Below are 26,328 nucleotides of genomic sequence, written 5' to 3' on the forward strand. Positions count from 1 at the left end.
ATTTTGACTTACTATTGTATATAGCCTTTTTGTAAAACTTTTGTAATAGGGGATCCCCGAAACAAGTTTTTAGCAATGTCATCCTGTTCATTATTATGGTTTTATGTTGGTGAAGTTTTTATTATTATCACAAATTTTATTAAATAATTAACCTATTATCCCTAAACTATGTTCCAAAAGTACATACGTGGCGTCCCTAGGGATTAGGGTGTTACATCGTGTGTATACTTCACAGAACTGATTGGGCAGTGCACTTTTTTGGAGTATCTTTCCAACTTGTAGAAGACAGTCTTCTCCTTGTGACCCCTCATGGGTGGAGATTTAATCTTGTAGAAATATAAATCTCCTTAGGTGTTGGTACTGTTTTCTTGTGCCACGAACACAAAATGTACCATCCAGATAGGAGATGGTACATATGTGGTATAAACTGGAAGGGTGCAACTCCAGCTACCGCACAGAAGTTGGCAAAGTAACACCTTGGCAGAAGGTGTGCACCCATCTCCACATGGGCCCAACTCTAAATGTCGAAGCCCCCAATCAACACATTTGTTTAGTTTCTCTGTTGACGGAGACCCTATTCCAGTACAACCCCGGAACACTTTCAAGCCTCCGCAAGGTCTCGTATTTCTGGAGGTTACCATAAATCTTGAATTTATTAATGTACTAGTCCATTTCCCATGGACTGTCGTTCAACATCAATTTTGGTGCATTCTCCTGCTCCATTACCTTGTATTCTAGTTCAACCTCTTCTCGCTGGACCTTCTTGGACGTGATTTCTGTGGAAAGAAAATCAAGCAGTTAGCTACCCAAACTACCTAATATAGAGAGGGAGAAGGGGAATCCTCCCCCATAAAGTGCTTGAAGAGGTCCTTACCAGATTCACTATCTAGAAACAAAAACTTTCAGGGCTCATTTGTTCCAAATAGGAAATCAAGAACAATTCATGTGAAGAAAAATGAACGATTCAGATCGTGTATCCAAAAGCACAAATATATCATGTGGCTCGAAAGTCCAGCAACCAAGCATGTCAAGCATTTAATGCCCCTAGAACCGAGGCATAAATCAATGATGAAAGTACTTTTCTTAATTTTTGCGCCAATAATAAACAACTATAAAAATAAAAGCTTTTCAGGAAAGCAACTCTTTTGTAAACGTACTCCTCCACCACTAGAGGACTGCCACGCCTGCTTCCCAAAGCTGAAGATGGAAGTCCACCTTCCACGATCTACTAGCACTTGGAAAGCAATAAGAATTTTACTTTTAACCTCCACATGTCTACTCATATGGATTGGAGCAAGCTTCCACAATACACTGTTGGGCTTTGAGCCCTAAATAAAACTCTATTTCAATGTAATCTTTTCTATTCAATTATCAATAAAGAAACAAATTTAATTTCATTACTTGTTTAATGTGTTATTTGGTTCATGTGATCATTTATTTACTTATTTGATTAAAAAATTCATCCAAATCCTTATCACACTGATATTCTTATTGTGTTGTCAACGTAGTAGAAAATAATCGAGATTGTGTGATTAAATGTATTCCTATGATTTATCAGTACATAGGGTTTAACTGATATGATAATCTACAACGTAGTTTACTTGCACCTTGGATAAGTGTTATGTCCTTTCCAGGGCATTGGTTAAAGTAAGCTTGGATTGGATGTATGGAGTATACATCAGAACGGACCGATATTGAACTTGGATTAGATATAATAAACTTAGCGTAATATCTATTCAATTCAATATCACCTAGTTGATCCTAGATCAAATGATCTCAATCCTGAGATGGTTAGGTTCTAGTTCAGTTGCATTATTTGTGTTCTTTAATCTATTAGTTGAAGTCGATCAAATGGTTCTTCCTGTGACGTATAGGTTAAGAACATGGTAGTTCAATTGAGTGAGAACGCTAATCATAGATACGAAATCTATAACTTCTATCTGGATATAGAAGTGAAACGATGATTTCCTTCGAACTTGGCTAAATAGAGATAAATGATAGAGCGCTCATTTTAGTGATTATATTAGTTCACTGAAATATCATTTATAGGTTACTAAGTGTTTTAAGGATAAAATACACTGAAGTGTGTAACGGTAATTTTGTCCCTACTCAATGTAAATCATCTATAAAGGATCATTAATTATTGAGATTATAATAATGGATAACTAATAACGTATCTATATCGTGGAACATATAGAGCGTTCTATATAAGTGAGAGTGCAATTCCAAGTTCTATAGTGGTGCAATAAGGAATTAATAAGTTAGAAAATTTACTTGGTAAATTCTAGATGTGCTTATTGGAAGCTCGGTTATATAGGCCCATAGACCATGGTCCCCATACTAGTTGAGACAAACTGCTTGTAAGACTCAGTTAATTGATTTTAGTTAATCAATTTTAATTCTAAAATTAGACTATGTCTAATTTATGAATTTTCACTATGTTATGGCTTGATTGTGAAGAAATAGGATTTTAGGGTTAATTTATTAATTAAGAGACTTTGTGGAGTCTAATTAATAAATATTATAAATGACAATTTTATTTGATAATTATTTAATTATTAAATAAATAGTTTTGGCATTTATAGGGTTGAAAGTGCAAAAAGTGGTATTCGTGAAAAATAGATAAATGGTTGAGAAAAATGGCAAAAATTTAACTAGTGTTGGGCCCACAAATGGCTGGCCACTTAGTGCTAATTTTGCTCCATTTTTATCATTTTGTTATTTCAAATAAATCAACTCTAACCCTAAGAGAAGTAGAATAAAAAGAAAAGAAAGTCTCATTATCCAACTAATGCTTCAAAGGTAATAAACCTAGTTTTCTTTCTCTCTAGGTTTATGAGACTTCTTCTTTTTCTTTTCTTCTCTTATTTTCGAATTCTATAATGTTCTTCACAAAAATAAATTCTGCCATTAATGATTGAGTGCATGCCCACCCATAACAAGTGAGTCCTCAATCATAGTGTGTAAGACTCTGAAGAATCCAAACAACAGAAGGAATTTCGACCTCAGATCTTGGTGATACTCTGCGACAGAAATGATACAAGGGTTAGAGATTTGAGCGGAGTGAGTCATTTAATTCTGCTGCAACCAATGTAAGGTTTCTCATACCTTTTATGTGTTTATTTTCATCGTTTTAGAAATTCATATTTAGAATGTTAAAAACATACTTCTTAGTAAATTTAGATCCTGATAACTTTTTCGACAACTTTTTCAGTACCGATATCTTCTCCGACGACTTTTCGACAATATTTATTATTAGAGGTTTTATCAAATTTATTTATCTTCTTTCTTTTTGTTTCACATATTTTAAACTTTAATTATTTTTTAATATCATATCTTTTTACATGATTTATTTATGCTATATAAAATTAACTATTTATCTACTAACAAACTTAAATATTTATATTATAAATTACTTATTAAAAAAAATAAAAACACGTGGAAAATGGTCGGGAGATCCTTACACCCATAAGAGAAGTAGAAATTGCCACCGGTGGATTCGTAACTAAGCCAGACTGTCCGTAGCAATTACCAAATTATTGATCAAAATAATTTTATAATTAGTATTAGTTTTTTTTTTTTTTTTTGCTAAAATATAATTAATTAGTATTAGTTATTGACTCGAAAGAGACACACTAACCCTTACAAAGAAAAAAAAGAACGAAAGAGACATACTAACACCGCAAAGTACACGTGGCAGTATTTTATTGCAGAGTTGTAGACCTGCTGTTGGAAGAATGTCATAGCTGAGAAGTAGGTGATTTCAGCTCTAGATACGGCTCAATGACCAGCTACGGCTACGACTTGCAATATACTGATTAGTGGTGGAAGCTATCTTGGAGCTAGCCATGTAAGCCGCTATAGAACCTTAAGCTGTCGGTAGGCACCGGCTACCGGTTTAACCGATTAGAATACTAAAATAATCCTCAAAACAAAGCGATAAAATGACCCACTGCAGCCGTTAGGGAGACAAAGATAGTACGGCAATGGCGTATTGAAGGGGCGAAGAATTCACTGTCTTCTTCTCTCTTCACTACGCACCTTATTATCTGAATACCAGGAAAACACTCTGCGATCAGCCACTGAAGGCTGAGGAATCAAGTTGAAGAGTCATGGAAGCCAATGCCGGATTGGTTGCCGGGTCTCACACGAGGAATGAGCTCGTTCGGATTCGTCACGATTCCGATAATGGGGTTAGTCTTTACAAACTTCCTTTTTCTTTTGTGTGATTAATTTTAAAGCTGATCGCTTTGTACTGGTTAGATCTGATTGGTCATTCTGAGGAAGTGAGTTTTCACTTCATGAATTTGTAATTTGTTTTTTTTTTCCTAAATACTTTATTTTGCTTGGATCTGAGTTGCCGGTGAGTGAAAGAAGTTTTTGATCATATATTGAGCCCTCTCGAAAAGGTGAGGGGCGTATTGTTCTTGTGGAGTCAAAGTTTGGATTATTCTATCTGTTTTTGGTGTTAATTCTAGCGGTCAATGCGATTCTCCCAAAAAATTTGATATTAGATATGTGATATATGTGGTTAATTTTCTAGATTATGTCGGTAGCTGCTGATTTTGCTTGATTTTCTTGCTGTGTGCTTTAATTTTCTTATTTCTGCTGCTGTAAATACGGGTTAGGCTTTTTGACACGCCACGATAATTAGGCACGAAAAAATATGAGTTTGGGAGCATGATAAGGTACGAAAAATGTATTCTTAAGCACGAAAGACACGACACGTAAACACGAATAGATTAGTTCGAAAATCAGGACACGGGGACAAGTCCGAAAAACACCGCACACCATATTAAAAAACTTTATAATTTATTAATAATAATATTAAGATATAAATTTATTAATTATAAATAAATTAAAACAATAATAACACTTAAATATAATATTGAATAGTATAATTTTATAATTAAAATTATTAAAATATGAAAAATTAAAATTAAATATTTATTTATTTATAGGGTGTGATACCAAAATTTGAGTATTTATAAGTAAAAATTTAAATTCTAATAATACTAATAATTTTTTTTTTATATAATTATCTATAAAATATTGTTCAAATTTATATAAATATAATTAAAAGCTATAAAATATTAGTAATTGTAAAAAAATATGAAAAAGTAAAGTATAAGTTTAAGTCCGGATATGAAAATGGACTAACTTATTTAACAAATAGGGACCGACACGAGTAGAGCACGATACGAATTCGAGCACGGCACGAAAATACTGGGCTTACGAACCGTGCCGGGCCTACTCTTTAAAAATATTGGCACGATATTTTTTACGCACGGCACGACACGATCTATTTTTTGAAAAGCACGAATAAATATAAGCCGGACCCAACACGCACAAACTTACAATATTAGATCTTGGTATTGTGGGATTTAGCTATTAATCACGTGGTAAGCTAGCTTTTAGCACTAATTAGTTATATTAGTTCTGAGACTTAGTGTCTGAAGACTCTTTCTCCACTCAGCTAAATCTCATTACTACTGTCATATGGGTTTAGCTCGATAAAAAAATTGCCATAATTTAGTACCAAGCCTTGCTTAGTTGGGTGGATATAATCTAAGACCTCTCCTATGTTGTATAATTTGTACTAAATTTAGTCCAAAATATGAACAAATGCTATATTTGCTAATATTGTTATTGTACTCCAATGGACAATATCATTTTAAGATGTAAATTAAGACAAAAAGTAAAATAACATTAATGACTATTCATAAATTAAATATTTTAAAAATAATTAATAGCAATATTATAATTAAAAATGTGTATTAAAGTATATCATTAATAATTAGAGCATTGCTATTGAGCACCAATGGTGCCCAACACCTTCTATAGGTGGCGGCTTATTATTGGTTAACGATATTTCCTAAAAGCTATTTCTTTAAACTATATAGGGCCCTATACTACACCACTATGTTAGCTCCCCATCGGAAATACTTTAATTCAGCTCTGCAATTAAATTCTTACTGCCCTATCAAAGATTTGCAGTCAATACATGAATTTGAAGCTAAAACTGCTTGCATTTTGTTTCAGAGGGTCATTATATTAAAATGTTTGATGAGAGATAGCTTGAGTTTTTTTCTTTCTGGTGGGCAATTTGAATTTTCGATCCCTATTATGACTTTTGCATGTTCTGTGCACTGTTAAAGTTCTACAATTGTAAAATTATTTCAAAGTGAAGCTTGTTTAGTTATATTAAGGCTATTGGTTGAAAGATCTAGTTCTTTGTTTCTTTTATCTTTTTCCCTATCTAAATAATTATCTTAAAGCGGGCCTTATTTAGTTTAAAAAAGAGTTCCATCTGGAATATTTGATATCTTCTGTAGTTTTAATTTGGAAGCTGTCTTTGAATAATGCAGCCCAAACCCGTGGATTTGAGTGGCCAAATATGTAAGATCTGTGGGGCTGCTGTTGGTCTGACAGCTGATGGTGATGTATTTGTTGCTTGCAATGAGTGTGCATACCCAGTTTGTCGGCCTTGTTATGAATATGAAAGAAAAGAGGGAGACCAATCTTGCCCAAAGTGCAAGACTAGGTATCAAAGGCTCAAAGGTGAGCTAGGATGGTACTTTCATGTTTTTGTTTGTAAAATATTGCATCATTTTTGGACCTTGTAAGAATTGTCCGATGGATATCTTTTAGGGAGTCCTCGTGTGGATGGCGATGATGATGAGGATGGAGATGATGATCTGGAGAATGAGTTCAATTATGGTCAAGGTAATAGCAATGCAAGACGCCGGTGGCAAGTAGAAGATGCTGACCTCTCATCTTCCTCTAGACATGAGTCTCAACAGCCGATTCGCCTCCTCACCAATGGGCAGCCGGTAGGAAATTAAAGCAATGTCTGCTGATCAATATAATCTCTGTATTTTTTCACCCTACATTTTCAATATAGGTTTTGTTTTTCTTTTTTGGCTAACATTTCCTTCCCACATCTCTCTTATTTGTTTCTACATAGAATTATCTAAAGTAGTAGGTTGCCTAATTTGTGTAGTGTTATGGGATGTGGTAAATAACTAGGTTCAGTGACCCAGGAGTGTAAAAATTAAATAAAAAACTAGGTTCCGGTATTCTCAGAGATGTTGTCCTTTGATTAAAGAAAATGAGCTTTGTCCTGTAACTTGGATTAACTATTGTAAACAATACTGTAATCTTACAAGATTGGTATTTTCTCTCTAATGATGTGCCCATAATTTGTGCAGGTATCTGGTGAGATTCCATGTGCTACACCTGATAACCAATCTGTGAGAACAACTTCAGGTCCTTTGGGTCCTGGGGACAAGCATCTTCCTTATGTTGATCCTCGGCTTCCTGGTACTAAAAGAGCTTGAAACCATTCGTAGTAAAATTTAGGAATGTACTATTGTTTTTTAGGCTTATATGAAAGTCCATTGACTGAGCTAATTGCCATTACAGTTCCAGTGAGGATCGTGGATCCATCAAAAGACCTGAACTCGTATGGGCTAGGGAATGTTGACTGGAAAGAAAGGGTTGAAGGTTGGAAGCTTAAACAAGATAAAAATATGATTCAGGTGACCAGCAAATATACAGATGGGAAAGGAGACATGGAAGGGACTGGTTCAAATGGAGAAGAACTCCAAATGTGAGAACATTGAGTAAAGCTTTATCTTTGCTAATTTTGGTTTGCTCTTTTCTCACCCACCTTTAAAATCTCAAAATTTCTCTTATTTTGTCTGACTACCAATTTCCAATTATGTAACATTGGATCACTCATTGTATGTATAAATCCTGTATAATGAAGAAATGTATCTATATCCTTAGTCTTGTGTGCATATGATTAGCTTTTTGTATGATTATATATCTAGTAGACTTACTTATGTTCTGTCTCAGGACTGATGATGCTCGACAACCATTGAGTCGGGTGGTGCCAATTTCTTCATCCCATATGACTCCTTATCGTATTGTGATCATACTTCGGCTTATTATTCTGGGTTTCTTTTTACAATACCGTGCAACTAACCCAGTGAAAGATGCGTACCCATTATGGCTGATATCAGTTATCTGTGAGATTTGGTTTGCATTATCGTGGCTTCTAGATCAATTTCCAAAATGGTGTCCAGTTAACCGTGAGACCTATCTGGACAGGCTTGCATTGAGGTAGCTTGAACTTCGTATTAGTGGTGTGGTTTAATAGTCTGAGCATGTGAAATGATGTTCTGTGTTTATCTTACCTTGGTGATCATGGTTTTACTGTTCAGGTATGATCGTGAAGGTGAACCATCACAGTTAGCTCCAATCGATGTTTTTGTGAGTACTGTGGATCCCCTCAAGGAGCCCCCACTTGTTACAGCAAACACTGTTTTGTCTATACTTGCTGTGGACTATCCTGTCGACAAAGTCTCTTGTTATGTATCAGATGATGGTTCGGCAATGTTGACCTTTGAATCCCTTTCTGAAACTGCTGAGTTTGCTAGAAAATGGGTGCCCTTTTGCAAGAAACATAACATTGAACCAAGGGCCCCTGAGTTTTATTTTGCCCAAAAGATAGACTACTTGAAGGACAAAATACAACCGTCTTTTGTGAAAGAGCGTCGAGCAATGAAGGTACGTTGATGATAAGTTTGATCACACTGCTTATATGCCATTTTTTTTTTCAATAATTTTGAGTTATTTTTAGATGTTGTGGCATCAATCTTGATGTTCTTCCACCTAATTGATATTTTCTAAAATTCACATTTCAAACAAGAATGTTATGATGTTTTAGGTGAATGGCATTTTGTTATTTTGTTTACAATAGATTTGTCCGTTTAGAAACTCAAGAGGTCTGAAACAATGTTTACACAACACGATAATTCACCGTGTAGTATGGAATTGTTTATCTCAACAAATTACAATTGAATAATGTTAATAGGCAATAATTGTGCGTTTTTTCCCTTGCAGAGGGAATACGAAGAATATAAGGTACGGATCAATGCCCTTGTAGCAAAAGCACAGAAGATGCCTGAGGAAGGTTGGACAATGCAGGATGGCACTCCCTGGCCTGGAAATAATTCTAGGGATCATCCTGGAATGATTCAGGTAAAATTCATTGGAACATTATATTGACATCCCTGGCCTGTCTTGTTTCGCTTAACAAATTTTTTTGGAGTTTACCAACAGGTTTTCTTAGGACATAGTGGGGGCCTTGATACTGATGGAAATGAGTTGCCTCGACTTGTTTACGTCTCTCGTGAGAAGCGTCCTGGTTTCCAGCATCACAAGAAAGCCGGAGCAATGAATGCTTTGGTTTGTCCTTTGCACAACTTTTTAGTTTTTTGTCCTGATCTAAGTTAGCTTAGACATTGCAAAAATGCTAATTATACACCATCCTGATTTGTTTAGCGAGTTTTGCACCAAGTTTTTACTAGCCAAACTCATGTCTGATGTTGCATAGAGGCTGTTTATGCCTTGTGATTTTGTATGTACCCTGTTGCGATCTAATTTAATTTCCCTTGAACTTTGCATAATGGCCTATTAAGGTATGGGAATGTCCTGACATTTTCTGCTACGTTAAATGAATTTGTTTGAGATGCCACATTTATCATTTGCAAACATCATCTCATTGTAGCATTCCTAGTATCTCATAAAATCTGTTCTGATTTCTTACATGGATAACATGCAGATTCGAGTGTCAGCTGTCCTTACCAATGGTGCTTATCTCTTGAATGTCGATTGTGATCACTACTTCAATAACAGTAAGGCTCTTAAAGAAGCAATGTGTTTCATGATGGACCCTGCTTATGGGAGGAAGACCTGTTATGTACAATTTCCTCAGCGTTTTGATGGCATTGACAATCACGATCGATATGCAAATCGCAATATTGTCTTCTTTGATGTATGTTTCTCTTAATTTCTTTGTTTTTCCTGAAGTGCCTTATGGTTTACTGTGCTTATATTTAATAAACTAAACTCTATTATTGTTCAGATCAACTTGAAAGGGCTGGATGGCATCCAAGGTCCAGTTTATGTGGGAACGGGTTGTTGTTTCAACAGGAAAGCTTTATATGGGTATGATCCAATATTAACCGAGGAAGATTTAGAACCAAACATAATTGTGAAGAGTTGTTGTGGTTCAAGAAAAAAAGCAAAGCATAGCAACAAGAAGTACGTTGATAAAAAGAGAGCAGCTAAAAGAACCGAGTCTACTATTCCGATTTTCAATATGGAAGACATCGAGGAGGGTGTTGAAGGTTTGTTTTTCTGGAAATTTTTACTTCTCTCCTGATGGCATCGTTAATAATTATGCAAATATATATTCATTAAATTTAAAATATGGTGACGTCCCTTTACTTGTATTTTTTCTGTATTATTTCTTATTAATATGTACTATTTATCGAGCGGCAAATGAACATTGATTTGAAATGAATGATGCATCAACTATGAAATGGTAACAAAATTCTTGTCTTCTGCAGGTTACGATGATGAGAGAGCACTTCTTATGTCCCAGAAGAGCTTAGAGAAGCGTTTCGGACAATCTCCTGTTTTTATTGCAGCCACCTTCATGGAACAAGGAGGTATCCCACCATCAACCAACCCTGCAACACTTTTGAAGGAAGCGATCCATGTAATTAGCTGTGGATACGAAGACAAGACTGAGTGGGGAAAAGAGGTTAGTAACCAAAAAACAGAAATGAAGCAAAGAAAAAGCTGTAAGATGCAGTTAGATAAGATCTTATATTAATAATGATTGAGACACTCTCAAATTATACATATTTCTTACACACAATGACATGTAAATAATCTGAACCACTATTAAAAGTGATGTGGTCCCCCTTCAAAAATATAAATGGCTAATATTTGATACACATCGGTCTGTGCAATTTGAGTCTATATCTAAGGTATCAATTAAACATTTTATTTTGTCTACAGATTGGATGGATCTATGGTTCAGTGACTGAAGATATTTTAACTGGGTTTAAGATGCATGCTCGTGGCTGGATTTCAATATACTGCATGCCTCCTCGCCCAGCATTTAAGGGTTCTGCTCCTATCAATCTTTCTGATCGTTTGAACCAAGTGCTTCGATGGGCCTTGGGATCCATTGAAATTTTGCTTAGCAGACATTGCCCCATTTGGTATGGTTACAATGGGAAACTCAGACTTTTGGAGCGATTGGCATACATTAACACCATTGTGTATCCCCTTACCTCTATTCCACTGCTTTTTTACTGTGCCCTCCCCGCTTTCTGCCTTCTCACTGGAAAATTTATTATTCCGGAGGTAAGCAGTAGTTTGCATTGATTAGAAGGTTTTTTCGTGTGTGACTACTATGTGTTCTCTTAAGTTTATGAGATAATTTTTGAAGGATAATGATTTTGTATGTGTCTATACTAGCATCTCTTCTGTTTTAAACTCATGGATAGTTCACCAATAACAATCATTTTCATGATTCTTCCATTTCCATGTGATGGATGTTACCATTGTCTAATTAATCATTTTCTTTTTTGTAAAATCTTGGGCACCTTAATTTAATAAATGGGTTTTTTTTTTCCTTCTCAGTTAAGCAACTTGGCTAGCATGTGGTTCATACTGCTTTTCGTATCCATTTTTGCTACTGGAATTCTTGAGCTCAGGTGGAGTGGTGTCAGCATTGAGGACTGGTGGAGAAATGAACAGTTTTGGGTCATTGGGGGAACATCAGCTCATCTTTTTGCTGTCTTCCAAGGTTTGTTGAAAGTTCTTGCTGGGATTGATACAAACTTCACTGTTACTTCCAAGGCATCTGATGATGATGGAGACTTTGCGGAGCTCTATGTGTTTAAATGGACAGCTCTTCTCATCCCTCCAACTACAGTTCTTATAATTAACTTGGTAGGTATTGTGGCTGGTGTTTCACATGCCATAAACAGTGGCTACCAGTCTTGGGGACCACTGTTTGGGAAGCTCTTCTTTGCAATATGGGTCATTGCCCATTTGTACCCCTTCTTGAAGGGTCTCCTGGGTCGACAAAACCGTACTCCTACAATTGTCATTGTTTGGTCCATTCTTCTTGCTTCCATCTTCTCCTTGCTTTGGGTGCGTATAGATCCATTCACCTCAGATGCTGCAAAAGCTGCATCTCAATGTGGCGTCAACTGTTAGTACACTGAAGAAGAGTTCATTTTTGTTTGATCACAAACCTTGTGTGTGTGTATATATAGCAAGAAACCAAACGGAAATCTGGTGGAGGTGTGTGCATATGATAAATTATACAACTTTACGCACTTTCTATTTTGAGTGGGTACCTACTGAAATAGTTTCTTGAACTATCTCTACTTGGAGTATTTGTTGCTTGTGCAGTCTTGTGATGATTCATTCATTGTAAACGGTTATGTAGGAGCTATTTATCTCTACTTTTGCCTTGAAACAATAAAATTTGATGATGTTTGCTACATCAGATTAGCTTGATAATTTCTTTCTTATCTTATTTAAATAACATCTTTGTTTCATTGACTGCCTTTTGCTCCAAGTGTGCTACATGGAAGTGGGTGTTTTTAAAGATCTAAGTATTTATTGGGAAATTACCATTGCACGGCCATAAGTATAAGAGCATTACTATTAAGCACCATATGGTGTCCAATACCATACCGATGTAGCGTGTTGTGATTAGTTAGCGATTTTTTATATTATTTTATTAAATTAAATTCTGTGGGATCTGATATTAATTTGCACTAATAACGGTATATTATCTCTTGCGGTGCTTAACACCATAAGGTGTCCCTTACTATTTCTCTAAGTATAATGCTAAAAGGTACTATCGGTGCCTAATACCCTTCTATGTATCATATTACTATTGGTGTAATTAAGTATTAGATTTTATATAATTTAATGTAATAATTTTTAGGAACTTGCTAATCAATTGTAGGGTGCCACTTCTAAAAGGTACTGAGCACCACTAATACCCAATGACAATGCTTTTTTGATTCTCATGGGAAATAATGGTAGTATCATTTTTAAGATTTCTAACAATTAAGTACTCATTTTTTTCTTTGGCTTCCTTTATATTGGCACCCCAAGAGGATTAGGTCATTAATAAAAAAGATATGTGAAAAGGTTGGGTCATCCTTGCTAAGTTTAATGCCTTCAATCACACATTTTTTCATAACATCTTCCAATAAACTTGAAAGGATCGCAGCCCGCCAGATAAATATATAGGGGAATAGGGAATTTCCTTGTCTAATTCTACATGGGGCAATCTTACCCATATTTTCTCCATTGATGCAAATGCTAAGAATTGTAGTAGAAATATACTGAGAAATCTAGTTACAAAATTTATCGGGGACCTTGAAACTCTTGAAGACATGGTCAATGAACTGCCAACTCAATTTGTCATAAGCCTTTAAAAGGTCAATTTTGATCGCAAAAAGCCCTTATTTTCCCCTCTTGCCCTTAAAAGAGTGAATAACTTCCTAGATGATAACATTGTTGTCTTAAATATTCCTCTATAGTACAAAAGCAGTCTGGGTTGGGCAAATAAGTCTCGACAATATTGACTTAATTCTATTCGCAATGATTTTAGAAATCACTTTATAGCTGACATTGAAAAAGGGATATATGCATGTATTGAGAGACTTTTAGAGGGTTAGATACTTTAAGGATAAGGACCACATTAGTTGCATTTGTGCCTTTGTGTAAGTTCTCAGTTCTAATGAAAAAAATCCCTCCCAACCGTTTCCCAATAATGTTTGAAGAATAAAACATGCATACCATTAAGGTCAGGAGCTTTAAGACTACTCATTGTAAATAGAGTACGTTTAATCTCTACTTCATTTGGGATACTTAGCAACTCATCATGCTCCCTACTAGAGATTTGGTCATGAATCAACTGGTCAATGCTAGCCAACGAGGTTGCACAAGACGTCAAAAAAATACTACCCAAGTAGTCCATAAATTCATTAATAGTGCTTTCGCGAGAGGTAATCCATTCCCCCATTACTATTAAGAATACTTTCAATTGCATTTCTTTGATTTCTAACAGTGGTTGAAATGAAGAAGAATTTAGAGCATTTGTCACCATCTTTAAGCTAAGAGATATGAGATCGTTGTTTCCAGTATGCAGCTCATCTAGTTAACGCCTCATTAAGAGACTTTCTGAGATTGGACTCATCTTTCCAATTGCGTTGACCAGTGGGTTGATCTTGTAAAGACTAAAGCTTCTTCTCGAGGTTGCGAATAGTTAAGTCAATAGCACCAAATTATCTTCCGCTCCATTGAAGAAGGCCCACCCTCGTAGCACCAATCTTTTTGAACATTCTAGCTGGTGCTCAATGACGCTTAACAGTAGACCAAGCATGATTCACCACTAATTTACTCTGCTCATCTCTAGTCCACCAAACTTCAAACTTAAATTGTTGTTTAAAATTTGTTTCCAGGCCCCTTGCGTAAAAGCACAAAGGTCTATGATATAAGTTTGTTGTGTGGAGGGAATGAATAACTGCCTTAGGGAATAATCCAATCCACTGAGCATTAGCCAACCCCTTATCCAAAGTAGATGTAATGTGAGCTTGACCATCACGATGATTATCCCACGTCAGATTGTCCCCTTTGATTGGAAAGAAAATGAGACCATTAGAATTGATCAACTCAAAAATAACTGGGCAAACTAATCTTTTCCTTTAGAGTTGACTCTCTCAGTAGGACTAAGCACAAAATTGACATCCTCTAAGACCAACCATGGGCCTCCAAACCGTTGCCCCAACCCCATCAAATCATTCTAGAATCTTTTTTTCTCATGAAAGTAAGGGGGCATAAACACAAGTGAGGAGCCAAGAATAATGAGCAGGATCTGCATGGATAAGACCCAAAATCTATTTTTTCATCACTCTAATGCTTTTAAATATTAAATTATTTTTTCCAGGCCAAACTAATTCCACATGCACACCCCGAGCTGAAAAGACAACATTATTATAAAAATGTAAATTATTAAGAGAATGTACCATCTGAGATGTGTCCACTTTTAATTCGGTAAGAAAGATAAAGTCTTGTGAGCACGCCCGAATAAGGGACTTGAGCTTGAGAACTGTAGAAGTCTACCCCAACCCCCTACAGTTCCAAGAAATTCCTCTCATTGTTCCTGTGGAGGTGGCAATCTACCAACCTCCACAAGGAGGAACAGTTGTTCAAAATTTCCAATGAATGAGCCCGTATCATCATGAACTATCACTTCTCTAGTTGGATTATCAATGTCTTTCATTTGTGCTTGTGCTTTCCAGGCTGAGAGACGCAACAATTGCCTAGCTAAAGGAGGTTTGGTAGTCTAGATCATGCTATCATCAAATAGGCTAGCCTCCTCATTAGAACCATGCTTGCCATTGCTACTGGTAAAGTGATGAAACTCCTTTTCTAGTTCATCCACAATAATATGAGGAGTTTCACGTCCCACTCCAACCGGAAAGTCACGTATCACACTAGGGAATCTTCTCAGTTTAAATTCAATTTTAGAAATATGAGAGACAAATCGAGAACACACTTGTCTCTTCTTAAAGGGATGAATGTGTTCATTAACTTCTGAGGAAGGTTGGGCTTCAATATCCTCAAAGTGGACCTTATGCTTAGGCTTATCAACATTCATGCATAACTTAAATTCCTCCATATATGTATCTTGGGCTTGGAAAAACTTACCAATTGCTCTATTCTCATCAAGGTGGTCAGATGTTTCTTGGCCCAAAGTGGAGTCCCCACCCACATTTTCATTAATAAAGCTCAGCCCAATAAAGAAAGTTCTCACTTTATCTTTTCGCCCAATAGTTGCCTGGTCCACTAAGTTCACTTGCATATTAGGGTTTAGAGAGATATTAGCATCAACCTCTCGATATATGTTTGGACTAGAAGAAGGAAATTTCACAGAAGCCTTTTTGATTGCCAGAGGAGCCTTTCCCTTGTTAGAGCCACAATTAGAAAAAACTTTCCCAAAACTCTCATTCACAGGTCTCAAAGCTTTAAGTCTCCATTCTGGGCGTGTCACTTGGCATCTTAAACTTTCTCCTCCCTTCTATTAGCAATTTTCGAAATATAGGGAAGTATGCTCTTTTGACCCCAGAATGGTCATCTCTACTATTATTGTCATTCTCTTGTGTGTTACTATTGATGTGCAAAGCTTGAATATCGGCTAGCGTAACAATTAGGACAGGGGGAAGCGCCTGGGTAACAACCAACCTATCCCAATGTATGACAATCAGTAGTCCTATGATCCGTAAGGGGAAAGACCGGGAGTTGTACAATCCCACATTGCTTGGGGAAGGTCATGTGTGATGATTCTAAGACTATGTAGGTATGGGACTACATAGCTGAAAAGGGCTTAAATGGATTGATTGGTACTACCAATATCAACAAGGTGCATCTTGTTTTTCGGTAGCCCATCACGAACGAACTCCACATTTAAGCGTGCTTGACTTAGGGTAATTTCAAGATGGGTGATCTCCTGGGAAGTTCTCCCAAGAAGCGTGCGAGTGAGGACAAAGCATGTTAAAAATACTCGTGTTGGTCTGTAGGTCCAATCGTCAATTCAAGAAGCAGAAAGAGTGGTGTTCTTGTGTATAAGAGCCATAAATTCGTGGGGGAAGGCCCAATGGAGGCTTGAAGCGGGGACGTTACAAATGGTATCAAAGCCTTGACGCAGCCAAAAGTGTGGTCAACAAGGATGTCGAACCCCGTAAGGGGGTGATTATGACAGTTAGTAGTCTTGTGATTCATAAGGGGAAAGACCGAAAGCTGTACAATCCCACATTGCCTGGGAAGGTCATGTGTGATTATTTTAAGACTGTGTAAGTATGGGACTACATAGTTGAAGAGGGCTAAAATAGATTCATTGGTACTATCTATATTAACAAGGTGCATCTTGTTTTTTGGTAGTCCATCACGAAAGAACTCCACAGTTAAGCGTGCTTAACTTGTGATGATTTTAGGATGGGTGACCTCTTGAGAAGTTCTCCCAAGAAGTGTGCGAGTGAGGACAAAGCACTTTGAAAACACTCGTGTTGGTCTGTAGGGCCAGTCATCAGTCCAGGAAGCAACAAGAGTGGCGTACTTGTGTGTAAGAGCCATAAATCCATGGGGAAAGGCCCAATGGAAGCTTGAAGCGGGGACGTTACAAATAATATCAAAGCTTTGACCCAGCTAGAAGTGTGGTCGATGAGGACGTCAAATCATGTAAGGGGATGAATGTGACAGTCAATAGTCCTGTGATCTGTAAGGGGAAAGATTGGGAGTTGTACAATCCCACATTGCTTGGGGAAGGTCATTTCTGATGATTCTAAGACTGTGTAGGTATGAGACTACATAGTTGAAGAGGGCTTAAATGGATTGATTGGTACTACCTATATTAATAAGGTGCATCTTGTCTTTCAGTAGCACATCATGAAAGAACTATACTATTAAGTGTGCTTAACTTGGGATGATTTCAGGATGGGTGACCTCCTAAGAAGTTCTTCCAAGAAGCGTGCGAGTGAGGACAAAGCACGTTGGAAATACTCACATTGGTTTGTAGGGCCAGTCGTCAGTCCAGGAAGCAGCAAGAGTGGCATAATTGTGTATAAGAGCCATAAATCTGTGGGGGGGAAGGCCCAATGGAGGCTTGAAGCAGGGACATTATAAAAAAAGAATGGACCCTGTCAGACAACCGACCGACCACCCCAGCTAGAGGACTAGCTGAGAACGATCCTCTACAACCATAATAATCTGAAGATGATCTAGCCGTTAATCACGCTCTGATCAGATGGCCATGATTCATCCACTAGGTTTGGTTTCTTGTCTCCTTAGAACTCAAGGAAATATAGGTACGAGCCTATAGAATAGATGTTATGTTATGTGCAAAAAATGGAAAGACCAGGAGCTATACAATCCCACATCACCTGGGGAAGGTCACGTGTGATGATTCTGAGATTGTGTAGTTATGGGACTACATAGTTGAAGATGGCTTAAATGGATTGCTTGATACTACCTATATCAACAAGGTGCATCTTGTTTTTTGGTAGCCCATCACGAAAAAATTCCACGGTTAAGCATGCTTGACCTAGGATAACTTCAGGGTGGGTGACCTCCTAGGAAGTTTCCCCAGGAAGTGTGTGAGTGAGGACAAAGCACGCTGAAAACACTCGTATTGGTTTGTAAGGTCAGTCATCATTCCAAGAAGCAGCTAGAGTGATGTACTTGTGTATAAAAATCATCATCTTGTGGGTGTAAGGGCTCAATGGAGGCTTGAAGCGAGGATGTTACAAATGATATTAGAGTCTTGACCCATCCAGAAATGTGGTCGACAAGGACATCGGACCCCCAAAGAGGGGGTGATTGTGACAGTCAGGGCCCCGTGATTCAAAGGGGAAAGATCAGGAGCTATACAATCCCACATCGCTTAGGGAAGGTCATGCGTGATGATTCTAAGACTGTGTAGGTATGGGACTACATAGTTGAAAAGAGCTTAAATGGATTGGTTGGTACTACCTATATCAACAAGGTGCTTATTTTTTAGTAGCCCATCACGAAAGAACTCCACGGTTAAGCATGCTTGACTTGGGGTAATTTCAAGATGGGTGACCTCTTGGGAATTTTTTTAGGAAGTGTGCGAGTAAGGACAAAGCACGCTGGAAACACTAGTATTGGTTTGTAGGGTCAGTCGTTATTCCAAGAAGCAGTCAAAGTGATGTACTCGTGTATAAGAGTCATCATTCCGTGGGTGTAAGGGCCCAATGGAGGCTTAAAGCGGAGACGTTACATAATGCTTCTTGGCCGAGAAACATTCATGGAACTTGGACCAAGTGGTGAGCCATGGTCCAAACAAGGGAGCGAAAGACGTGTAAGCGCTCTAGATCAAGCCAGGGCTCTTCTGGGAACACTCGCGTCGTTGGTGTCCCAGACAACCACTAATGTAGTGAAATTCCCCCAACCGCTCCCACTTGGGTACCTAGGATATTAGCATTGAGCGTAGAGAAGTATTTTTGTGAAAGATAATGGATTTAAATTCAAAACTGAGAAGAGCCAAAAAAAAACGTTATTAATGTTCTCACCAACTATCCATTCTTTAAGAACCAGATGTTTACCATTAATGCACCAAGACCTCTCCTAAAAGAGCAATTTCTTGTCATTAAAGTTGTCAAACTCAAAAAGGAAAATGTTATGTTCACCAACCACAATAATACTGGTAATCTTAGCAGGAATTTTCCAAGTCTTCAAAGCAAATCTTCTAACAACCTTCTCATCCAAAGGCTGTAAGGAAAGAATCTTGCCATAAAGGCAGTGGTTGGCAAGAAGTTCACTTTTGCTGGCACATGGGTTAAGAGCAAGTGTTGCCTCATTGATTGAGACACACCTACCTTTCTCGCCCAACACATGTGTATTGACGAGATCCATATGAAAACAAGCACCACGTGAGAAGGAAAAGAGAAACAATGATGGCACTAAAGTCAACCAGGTAACAAGATCCAAGGCCATACACTAGCACGTGAGGAAAAAAACAGGGGAAGGGGAATAAAGGAACAAAGGAAAGACATGATAAAAGGCATAAGACAAAAGGAAAGATGAATAAAAACAAAGACTGAAGAATAAAGAGATCAGAGAGTGTGACTCATTTAGGGCAAGAAAAGCTCAACCACAAAAGGGATTTGAGATTCTCAGATGGTTGAAGACTCATCGGAGAAAAAGTTTTATAAAAGAAAAGAGAAGAGTGAAAGACTCATCCCTTGAAAACTCATCAACACCCTTGTTGGACCCCTCTCTCCGTCTCTAAATTCTTTAAAGGCTCTTCACCTAACATTTCTCCATTTTTGACCATATATATATAAATATATATATAAATTCTAAAGTTTAATTTTAGAGGATCATTCTTTTAGATTTTATTCAGCTTAATTATTGTTTATTTGGTTTTTCTTAAAAACTATTAATATTATTATTCTTCTAATAAATTCTTTATATATTTATTTCTGCCAGATAACTACAATAAAATAGATAGTGGAACATACTTTCACAGTTAAAAAAAGACTTATTTATACCAGAGGTTTCTAAACTATATAAGTTTTAGAAAGTTAGTCCCCAAATTTTATTTTTTGGCAAATTAGTCCCTAAACTATACAAGTTTTAGTAAGTTGGTCCCCAAATTTTATTTTTAATAAATTTGTCCCCAAATTTTTATTTTTTAGCAACATTAAGTCCCTACTCTTAGATATTGACATTTTTATTGATTTTTATTTATTTTACACACTTTAATTTATTTTTATATTAAATTCAAATAATTTCATTTTTTTAGTTTTAATATTTGAATAAAAATAATTATATTAATATTTTTTATTTTATTTTTTAAGTATTCATGTAATATATATAATTATCATATTTAATTTTTTTAAAGAAAATATTAAAATATATTTTATTAATAATAAAAAAAAAGTATAAACACTAGCAAACTTATATAATGGCTAGAGAGAATTCTAGCCCCTTCATATATTTATATTTTAGCATTTATATTATATTTTATTATTTATTTATGAAAATGTAATATTATAATTTTAATAATTTTTAATTATATATATTTATTGATTATTTAAAATTTACATCAATGTTAGTAAAATTTTATGAGTTCGCCGCAGAGCATAAATTATATAAAATTTAAAATATAATTTACTTCGTTAGTTTATATAAAAAAATTAATAATATTATTATTAAGCTTTTTTAATTGTTTTTTTTATTTTGGCATATTTGAAAAAAAAAATACATATAAATAAAAGATATATTTATTTATTTAATTTGATAATATATAAATATAAAATTATTTATAATAAATACAAAAATAAATAAAATACCATTATTTAAGAGTGAGGACTTTATGTTTTTAAAAAAATAAAAGTTTGGGAACTAATTTGTCAAAAATAAAGTTTGAGGACTAACTTGCTAAAACTTATATAGTTTGGGGACCGATTTGTTAAAAAATAAAGTTTAGAGACTAACTTGCAAAAATATATATAATTTAGAGACGTGCAAATGCAATACAAATAAGCTTTAAAAACAACATTGCTATTGAGTAGTATTGGTGTACATCACATTTTATAGGTGACACGTTATAATTAGTTAGCTATATCTTTTTTCTTAAATTACATCAAACTTACTATTTAATTACATTATACCAATTAAAAGTGATAGGCATACTTTTTAGCAATTATCTTACAAAAAAAATACATTGCATTATCTTTCTAGAATAACTTTTCAAAAAAAAAAAAAAACAATTATTGCTTGAATGAGCAAATAGTGGGGGCTCGTAGAAAAGGAAGGGGTATATTTATATATATATATAGAGAGAGAGAGAGAGAGAGAGAGAGAGAGAGAGAGAGAGAGAGAGAGAGAAAGGGAAGGAGAAGGAAGTTTTTGATTTTGTTTGGATGGTCCGATCGCATGGCTTCTGTCCCTTCTCCTTATCAGACTCACGTTCCTCTACCTTCTCACCCTGGTATTTGTTTAATTTCTCCTTTCCTATTTTTCTGTTTGGATGCCGAGAAAATTTTCATTTATTTACTTTTAATCTGAGGCCACGATCGCTTACCGGATCGTGTAATTGTTGTTAATACTAGCTGAACTAAACTAAAGCGAAACTAGCAATTCGAGTTCGCATTATTTTTTTTAATTAATTTGTTTTTCTTTAGTTTCTTGAAATTTTATCAGATTTCAAACCGGTGATCCGCGACCCACTCAGTTCTTCTTCTTTAGTTTCAGTATATATTCTTGAAGACTTGTGTCTATAGCTGGCCCTTGCTCAATTCCGGCGCTTTTGATTTTGATCCATTATTGCTTTTTAACCTCTGCAAAAGTTTCATCCATCGTTTCCTTTTCGATGCAATTCATTAGTGATTGTGCAGTATTCATTGTTTCGATTCTAACTCACTTACTCAGTTCTTGGTGTTATTCAGTTCATTTTGCTACTCACACACTCGTTTACCTGGTCAGCTCCCAAGTCCCAATCATTTACGATAGTCTTAAGTGGCTAGCGTTTATTTATTAGTTTTTATTTTTAATATCTATACTGGTTCAACCAGAAGCTATTGCTCTTGTGGCTGGACTAAGCTCGATTCAAGTACTAGGTCTTTTTCAAGCTGTATTTCAAGTTTCCCTCTCCCTTGTTGTATTAACAATGACTCAGTGTTTCATATCGAGTTGGGTGTTCTTTTCTGATGTAAAAGCTCTATTGGCTGATTTTCCAGAGCATATCTAACTTAAGTTGGTCAAAATATTTTCGTAGCGGCTAATGTTTTAGTACAAGCATATCCTTAGGCTACACAATGAGCTTCTCTAGATGGTGTAAAAAAATTGTTAGATAGCTGCCGGAAAGCATTTAGTCCAATACTTCATTGAGAGAATGACTAGGCCTGATCACACTAACTGGCTTCTATTACTATCCCCCCATTAAGACTAGAGACTGTATTGGCAAGTGCAATAGAATTGTTATATTCTTATTTGAAGCAAGTATAGCATGCTGGAATTGGTTAGATCGAACAATTTTTTTTTTTTTTTCTGATGAGGCGTATCTCAGTGATGTTGCATTATGTTCATGATATATTCACCTTTCCCTATTTTGAGTTTGAATTTTTTGGTGTATTACAGATGAGAAGTCTCCAATAGCTGAGCCTCAGATATTTGTGGTTCCCATTCACATTGTCACTCATGCTTCTCAACTTCCCGCTGAGTTTCTGGAACCATCATCTGAAAGGCAGATAGTCATTGGTTTTGATTGTGAGGGAGCGGATCTATGTCGCCATGGAGCTCTATGTATCATGCAGGTTAAAACAAGATAATAATTTCCATGCTCTTATTTTAAGGCTTGTATAAGCATGCACTCAGTTTTTTTTATTTATTTGGCAGCTTGCATTTCCAGATGCTATATATTTGGTTGATGCCATTCAGGGTGGAGAAATGCTTATTAAAGCCTGTAAGCCTGCACTTGAGTCTAGTTACATCACAAAAGTCATTCACGATTGCAAACGAGATAGCGAGGTGTCTAATTCATTTTACCAGAACATATTAGCATGAGTGACACAGACAAATTATCACACTGTTCTTGAATTTATTCTTTTTGTAGGCACTCTATTTTCAGTTTGGCATCAAGTTGAACAACGTGGTGGATACCCAGGTGTGTGTATCTATTGTTACTTTATTGACTTTAAGTAGGATTTTGTAAGAATTTTCTGCTTGAAATGATCTAATTTATTAGTTTCAGTTGTGAAGATTAGTTGTTGTGTGTTTTACATAGTGTTTGCTTCAGATTGACAAGGAAATAGTGTAGAACCTCTTGTACTTTCATTTGAGCTCATCTGTCCACAAACATGCGGCTTGCTATGGTGATTTTGGATCCTACTCTGTAACTACTATAAGATTGATTTGATAAACTTGTATTATTGTTTCCATATTCCTCTGCTTTTAAACTTTTTTTACGAACTAACTCATTTAGCTCAATGAGTTTCTTGCTTGTGCCATTGTTTTAGTTCTCTACATATTGATCCATGCTATGCTTGAAAATATGGGATTCTGTTTTAGCATCAAGATAAACAGTACTTGTATTTGAAGCTTTCTCCATCTCTTTGATATTTTTTTTCCTGGCCAAGGTGATTTAGTAATTCTTTTTGTGCGTGTGTGTGTAAGGAAGGTGATTTAATAATTGGTTTTATTTCGGAGGAGCTATTTCAGTCATTTAATTATTTTATTTCCATTATACTCTTTCAGATTGCTTATTCATTGATAGAGGAGCAGGAAGGGCGAGCGCGGTCATCAGATGACTACATATCCTTTGTTGGCCTCCTTGCAGATCCACGTTATTGTGGTATTATATTCTAGTAGAATTCCTTTTGATTTATTAGATGTATTCACACAGAACCCTCTATTGGTCTAGTTGGTATTCCAAAAGTAACTGGATATTGTAAATTTTGGTGCATTTTTTTGACAGTGATCTCCTTTTTATCTTCCATTTAACTCATTCCATATTATTGTATCTTGTAGCCTTTTGATTATAAGTTATTTTTTCAGCCTAGTGTTGGGTTATTGAATTTGGTTGTTTGCTTTTAATTTCACTATATCAACAGAACTGTTTATCGCTCATTTTGAATGTAGGGATATCTTATCTCGAGAAAGAAGAAGTTCGTGTTCTTTTAAGGCAGGTTAGTTTTAACACCTAACCATCACAGTTCTTGATTACTCTCGGTAGCCAAATTATGTGTTTGATGAAAGAGAACATGCTAACTCATGTAAATGTCAAAGTCTCACTGAGCGCATGAAAGAATACAGCATTATATTGGGAGTTTGGTGATACAGTTCAATCATGACAATTGACAGACTATATATCAATGGAATATTTTTTATGATAGGATATGTTGGATTAGTAAGCATAATTTCATATTATTTCTAGTTGTTGAGTCGTATACAAAATCTGATGTACATAGGTAATCTCTCTCTCAGCAGTAGCTGTATTATTGTCATTTAATTATCTTGATGTCTATAACATTACCTGTATAGGACCCCAAGTTTTGGACATACAGACCATTATCTGAGCTGATGGTCCGTGCTGCAGCAGATGATGTCCGTTTCCTTCTCTATATCTATCACAAGATGATGGCGAAACTGAATGAACGAACTTTGTGGTATCTTCAATTCCGTGGTGCTCTTTACTGTCGATGCTATTGCGTCAACGATAATAACTATGCTGATTGGCCATCTCTTCCTCCTGTTCCAGGTTATTATAATTTAAACTGCTGTTACACGAATACTTCTATTATTTTCTTTTAAAAATAGTCATTGAAGATTTTCATTTTTATTGCTACCACACAATGCTCTTGAATTCTGAAGAAATTTTTTATTATTGCTACCACACAGAATTTGTGATTAGTAAGAAATATTCTGAAGAAAAGAAAAATTACTTGGACTCAACCATTTAAATGGTTATTTTGGTTTTGAATTTAAAATTTTGTTTACTTCACTGCTACTGTGATTACTGATTGTGATGTGATTTACTCGTGTAGATAACTTGATTGTGGAAGGTAAGGCCCCCGAGGAAGAAATTCTATCAGTTCTCGATGTTCCTCCTGGAAAGATGGGATGTATTATTGGGCGTCGAGGAGCCACCATTTTGTTAATCAAGGAATCCTGCAAGTATGTCTCTCTCTCTCTCTCTCTCTCTCTCTCTCTCTCTCTCTCTCTCTCTCTCTCTCTAGAAGGCACCACTCCTGCAGTATATTCAGCTCGTTATGTTTAATTGTGTATTTTTTGCAGTGCTGAAATTCTTATAGGAGGTTCAAGGGGTCCACCTGACAAGGTCTGTTCGCTTTTATAAAGAACAAGTTCATAGTTTTTTTTCATTTTTGAATGGAATGTTTTCTATTTCAATGGTCAAAACCATAATTTATCTGGTTCATTTAGGTATTCATCATAGGAGCCGTAAAGGAAGTGAGGAAAGCAGAAGCCATGTTAAGAGGAAGGATGCTGGACCTGTAGTGTAACACATAAAACAAACTATTGTGTTTTCTTTATACACATTAACCCTTTATAAGGTGGAATTATCAACTCTGACAATTTGATTTGCTTTTCGGAACTTTTGGAAAATAATGAAGGATATTATTTGCTTTCTTAAATTATGGGTTGTCATGGCGTGTCATAGCTAATAATTGAAGCATATAGATAATAATAGTATGTCTTGGAGCTTTGAATTGGAGGTTTAGATTATAAAACACAAGGGGAAATTTTTTATACTTATTCCTAGGGTGTTTGCAGTGCAGACGTGGACAATATAGTTTGAAACTATTTAACTAAATTGCACTGCAGCGTAACGGTATTCATCCAACCGCTCAAATTGCCCGCACCGCAAAAAAAATACAGTTTGAAATTCTTTTCGGTGCAGTTCGGTTTGAATTTTTCCTAAACTGTGCAGTGCGGTTTGTGGTTTTGAATTGTTTATATGCGGTTTAAACCGTACTACACTGTATTGCATATTATAAAAATATCAATTTTTATATTTATTTAGGTTTAATATGTGAATGTTTAGTCCAAAGCCTACTAAGTATTGTATTGTTGAATTTTTTTTTTCATATTTATTTTTAAGACTTATGGTATTTTTGACAAGTATTTTTCAAGCTTTGTTGTATTTGTGATAGTTTAATTATTTAGTGATAGTCCAAATTGCAAAAACTGCATTGCACCGTATTATTTTTTGCAGTATGGTTTCTATAGTTTTTTAGTTTTGCGGTGCGAGTACGATTTGGGAAATTAGAAAAACTATATGTGCGGGTTGGTTTGAGAAAATGGTCAAAAACCGCACTACTTGCACTGCGAACACCCCCTACTACAACGTGGTACGATGTTTTCGTTTATAAATAGAAATTAGAT

The 26,328-nt window shown here is 35.8% G+C and overlaps 2 protein-coding genes and 1 pseudogene across 2 annotated transcripts; 2 read left to right on the forward strand and 1 right to left on the reverse strand.

The window, feature by feature from the left end:
* The first annotated feature begins 3,933 nt into the window (after window positions 1-3,933).
* LOC115697268 (cellulose synthase A catalytic subunit 1 [UDP-forming]) lies at window positions 3,934-12,399 on the forward strand. Its single transcript, XM_030624205.2, has 14 exons — window positions 3,934-4,193; window positions 6,369-6,561; window positions 6,652-6,833; window positions 7,212-7,323; window positions 7,426-7,612; window positions 7,861-8,127; window positions 8,229-8,574; window positions 8,911-9,048; window positions 9,130-9,255; window positions 9,632-9,844; window positions 9,935-10,199; window positions 10,422-10,618; window positions 10,879-11,229; window positions 11,509-12,399. Exons 1-14 carry the CDS (start codon window positions 4,113-4,115, stop codon window positions 12,088-12,090), a joined length of 3,240 nt encoding a protein of 1,079 aa, XP_030480065.1. The 5' UTR covers window positions 3,934-4,112; the 3' UTR covers window positions 12,091-12,399.
* A 5,192-nt stretch (window positions 12,400-17,591) lies between these two features.
* Window positions 17,592-17,793, reverse strand: LOC115703443 (small nucleolar RNA U3; annotated as a pseudogene).
* Window positions 17,794-21,118: 3,325 nt separating this feature from the next.
* LOC115697277 (uncharacterized) lies at window positions 21,119-25,577 on the forward strand. The gene is made up of 10 exons (XM_030624216.2): window positions 21,119-21,415; window positions 22,564-22,739; window positions 22,822-22,953; window positions 23,039-23,089; window positions 23,680-23,776; window positions 24,064-24,110; window positions 24,466-24,682; window positions 24,969-25,098; window positions 25,219-25,261; window positions 25,366-25,577. The coding sequence occupies exons 1-10, from the start codon at window positions 21,361-21,363 to the stop codon at window positions 25,438-25,440; spliced, it is 1,023 nt and encodes a 340-aa protein (XP_030480076.1). The 5' UTR covers window positions 21,119-21,360; the 3' UTR covers window positions 25,441-25,577.
* Window positions 25,578-26,328: the final 751 nt, after the last annotated feature.

Source organism: Cannabis sativa, chromosome X, assembly GCF_029168945.1.
Source record: "Cannabis sativa cultivar Pink pepper isolate KNU-18-1 chromosome X, ASM2916894v1, whole genome shotgun sequence".
NCBI lineage: Eukaryota > Viridiplantae > Streptophyta > Magnoliopsida > Rosales > Cannabaceae > Cannabis > Cannabis sativa.

Bases quoted from the DNA above. Each gene is read 5' to 3' on its own strand.
- LOC115697277 (XM_030624216.2), top strand. From the start codon at position 21,361: ATGGCTTCTGTCCCTTCTCCTTATCAGACTCACGTTCCTCTACCTTCT. The intron at 23,777-24,063 runs GTATTATATTCT...TTTTGAATGTAG, and splicing joins TGCAGATCCACGTTATTGTG to GGATATCTTATCTCGAGAAA. The intron at 24,683-24,968 runs GTTATTATAATT...TTACTCGTGTAG, and splicing joins ATCTCTTCCTCCTGTTCCAG to ATAACTTGATTGTGGAAGGT.
- LOC115697268 (XM_030624205.2), top strand. From the start codon at position 4,113: ATGGAAGCCAATGCCGGATTGGTTGCCGGGTCTCACACGAGGAATGAG. The intron at 7,613-7,860 runs GTGAGAACATTG...GTTCTGTCTCAG, and splicing joins AATGGAGAAGAACTCCAAAT to GACTGATGATGCTCGACAAC. The intron at 8,575-8,910 runs GTACGTTGATGA...TTTCCCTTGCAG, and splicing joins AAGAGCGTCGAGCAATGAAG to AGGGAATACGAAGAATATAA.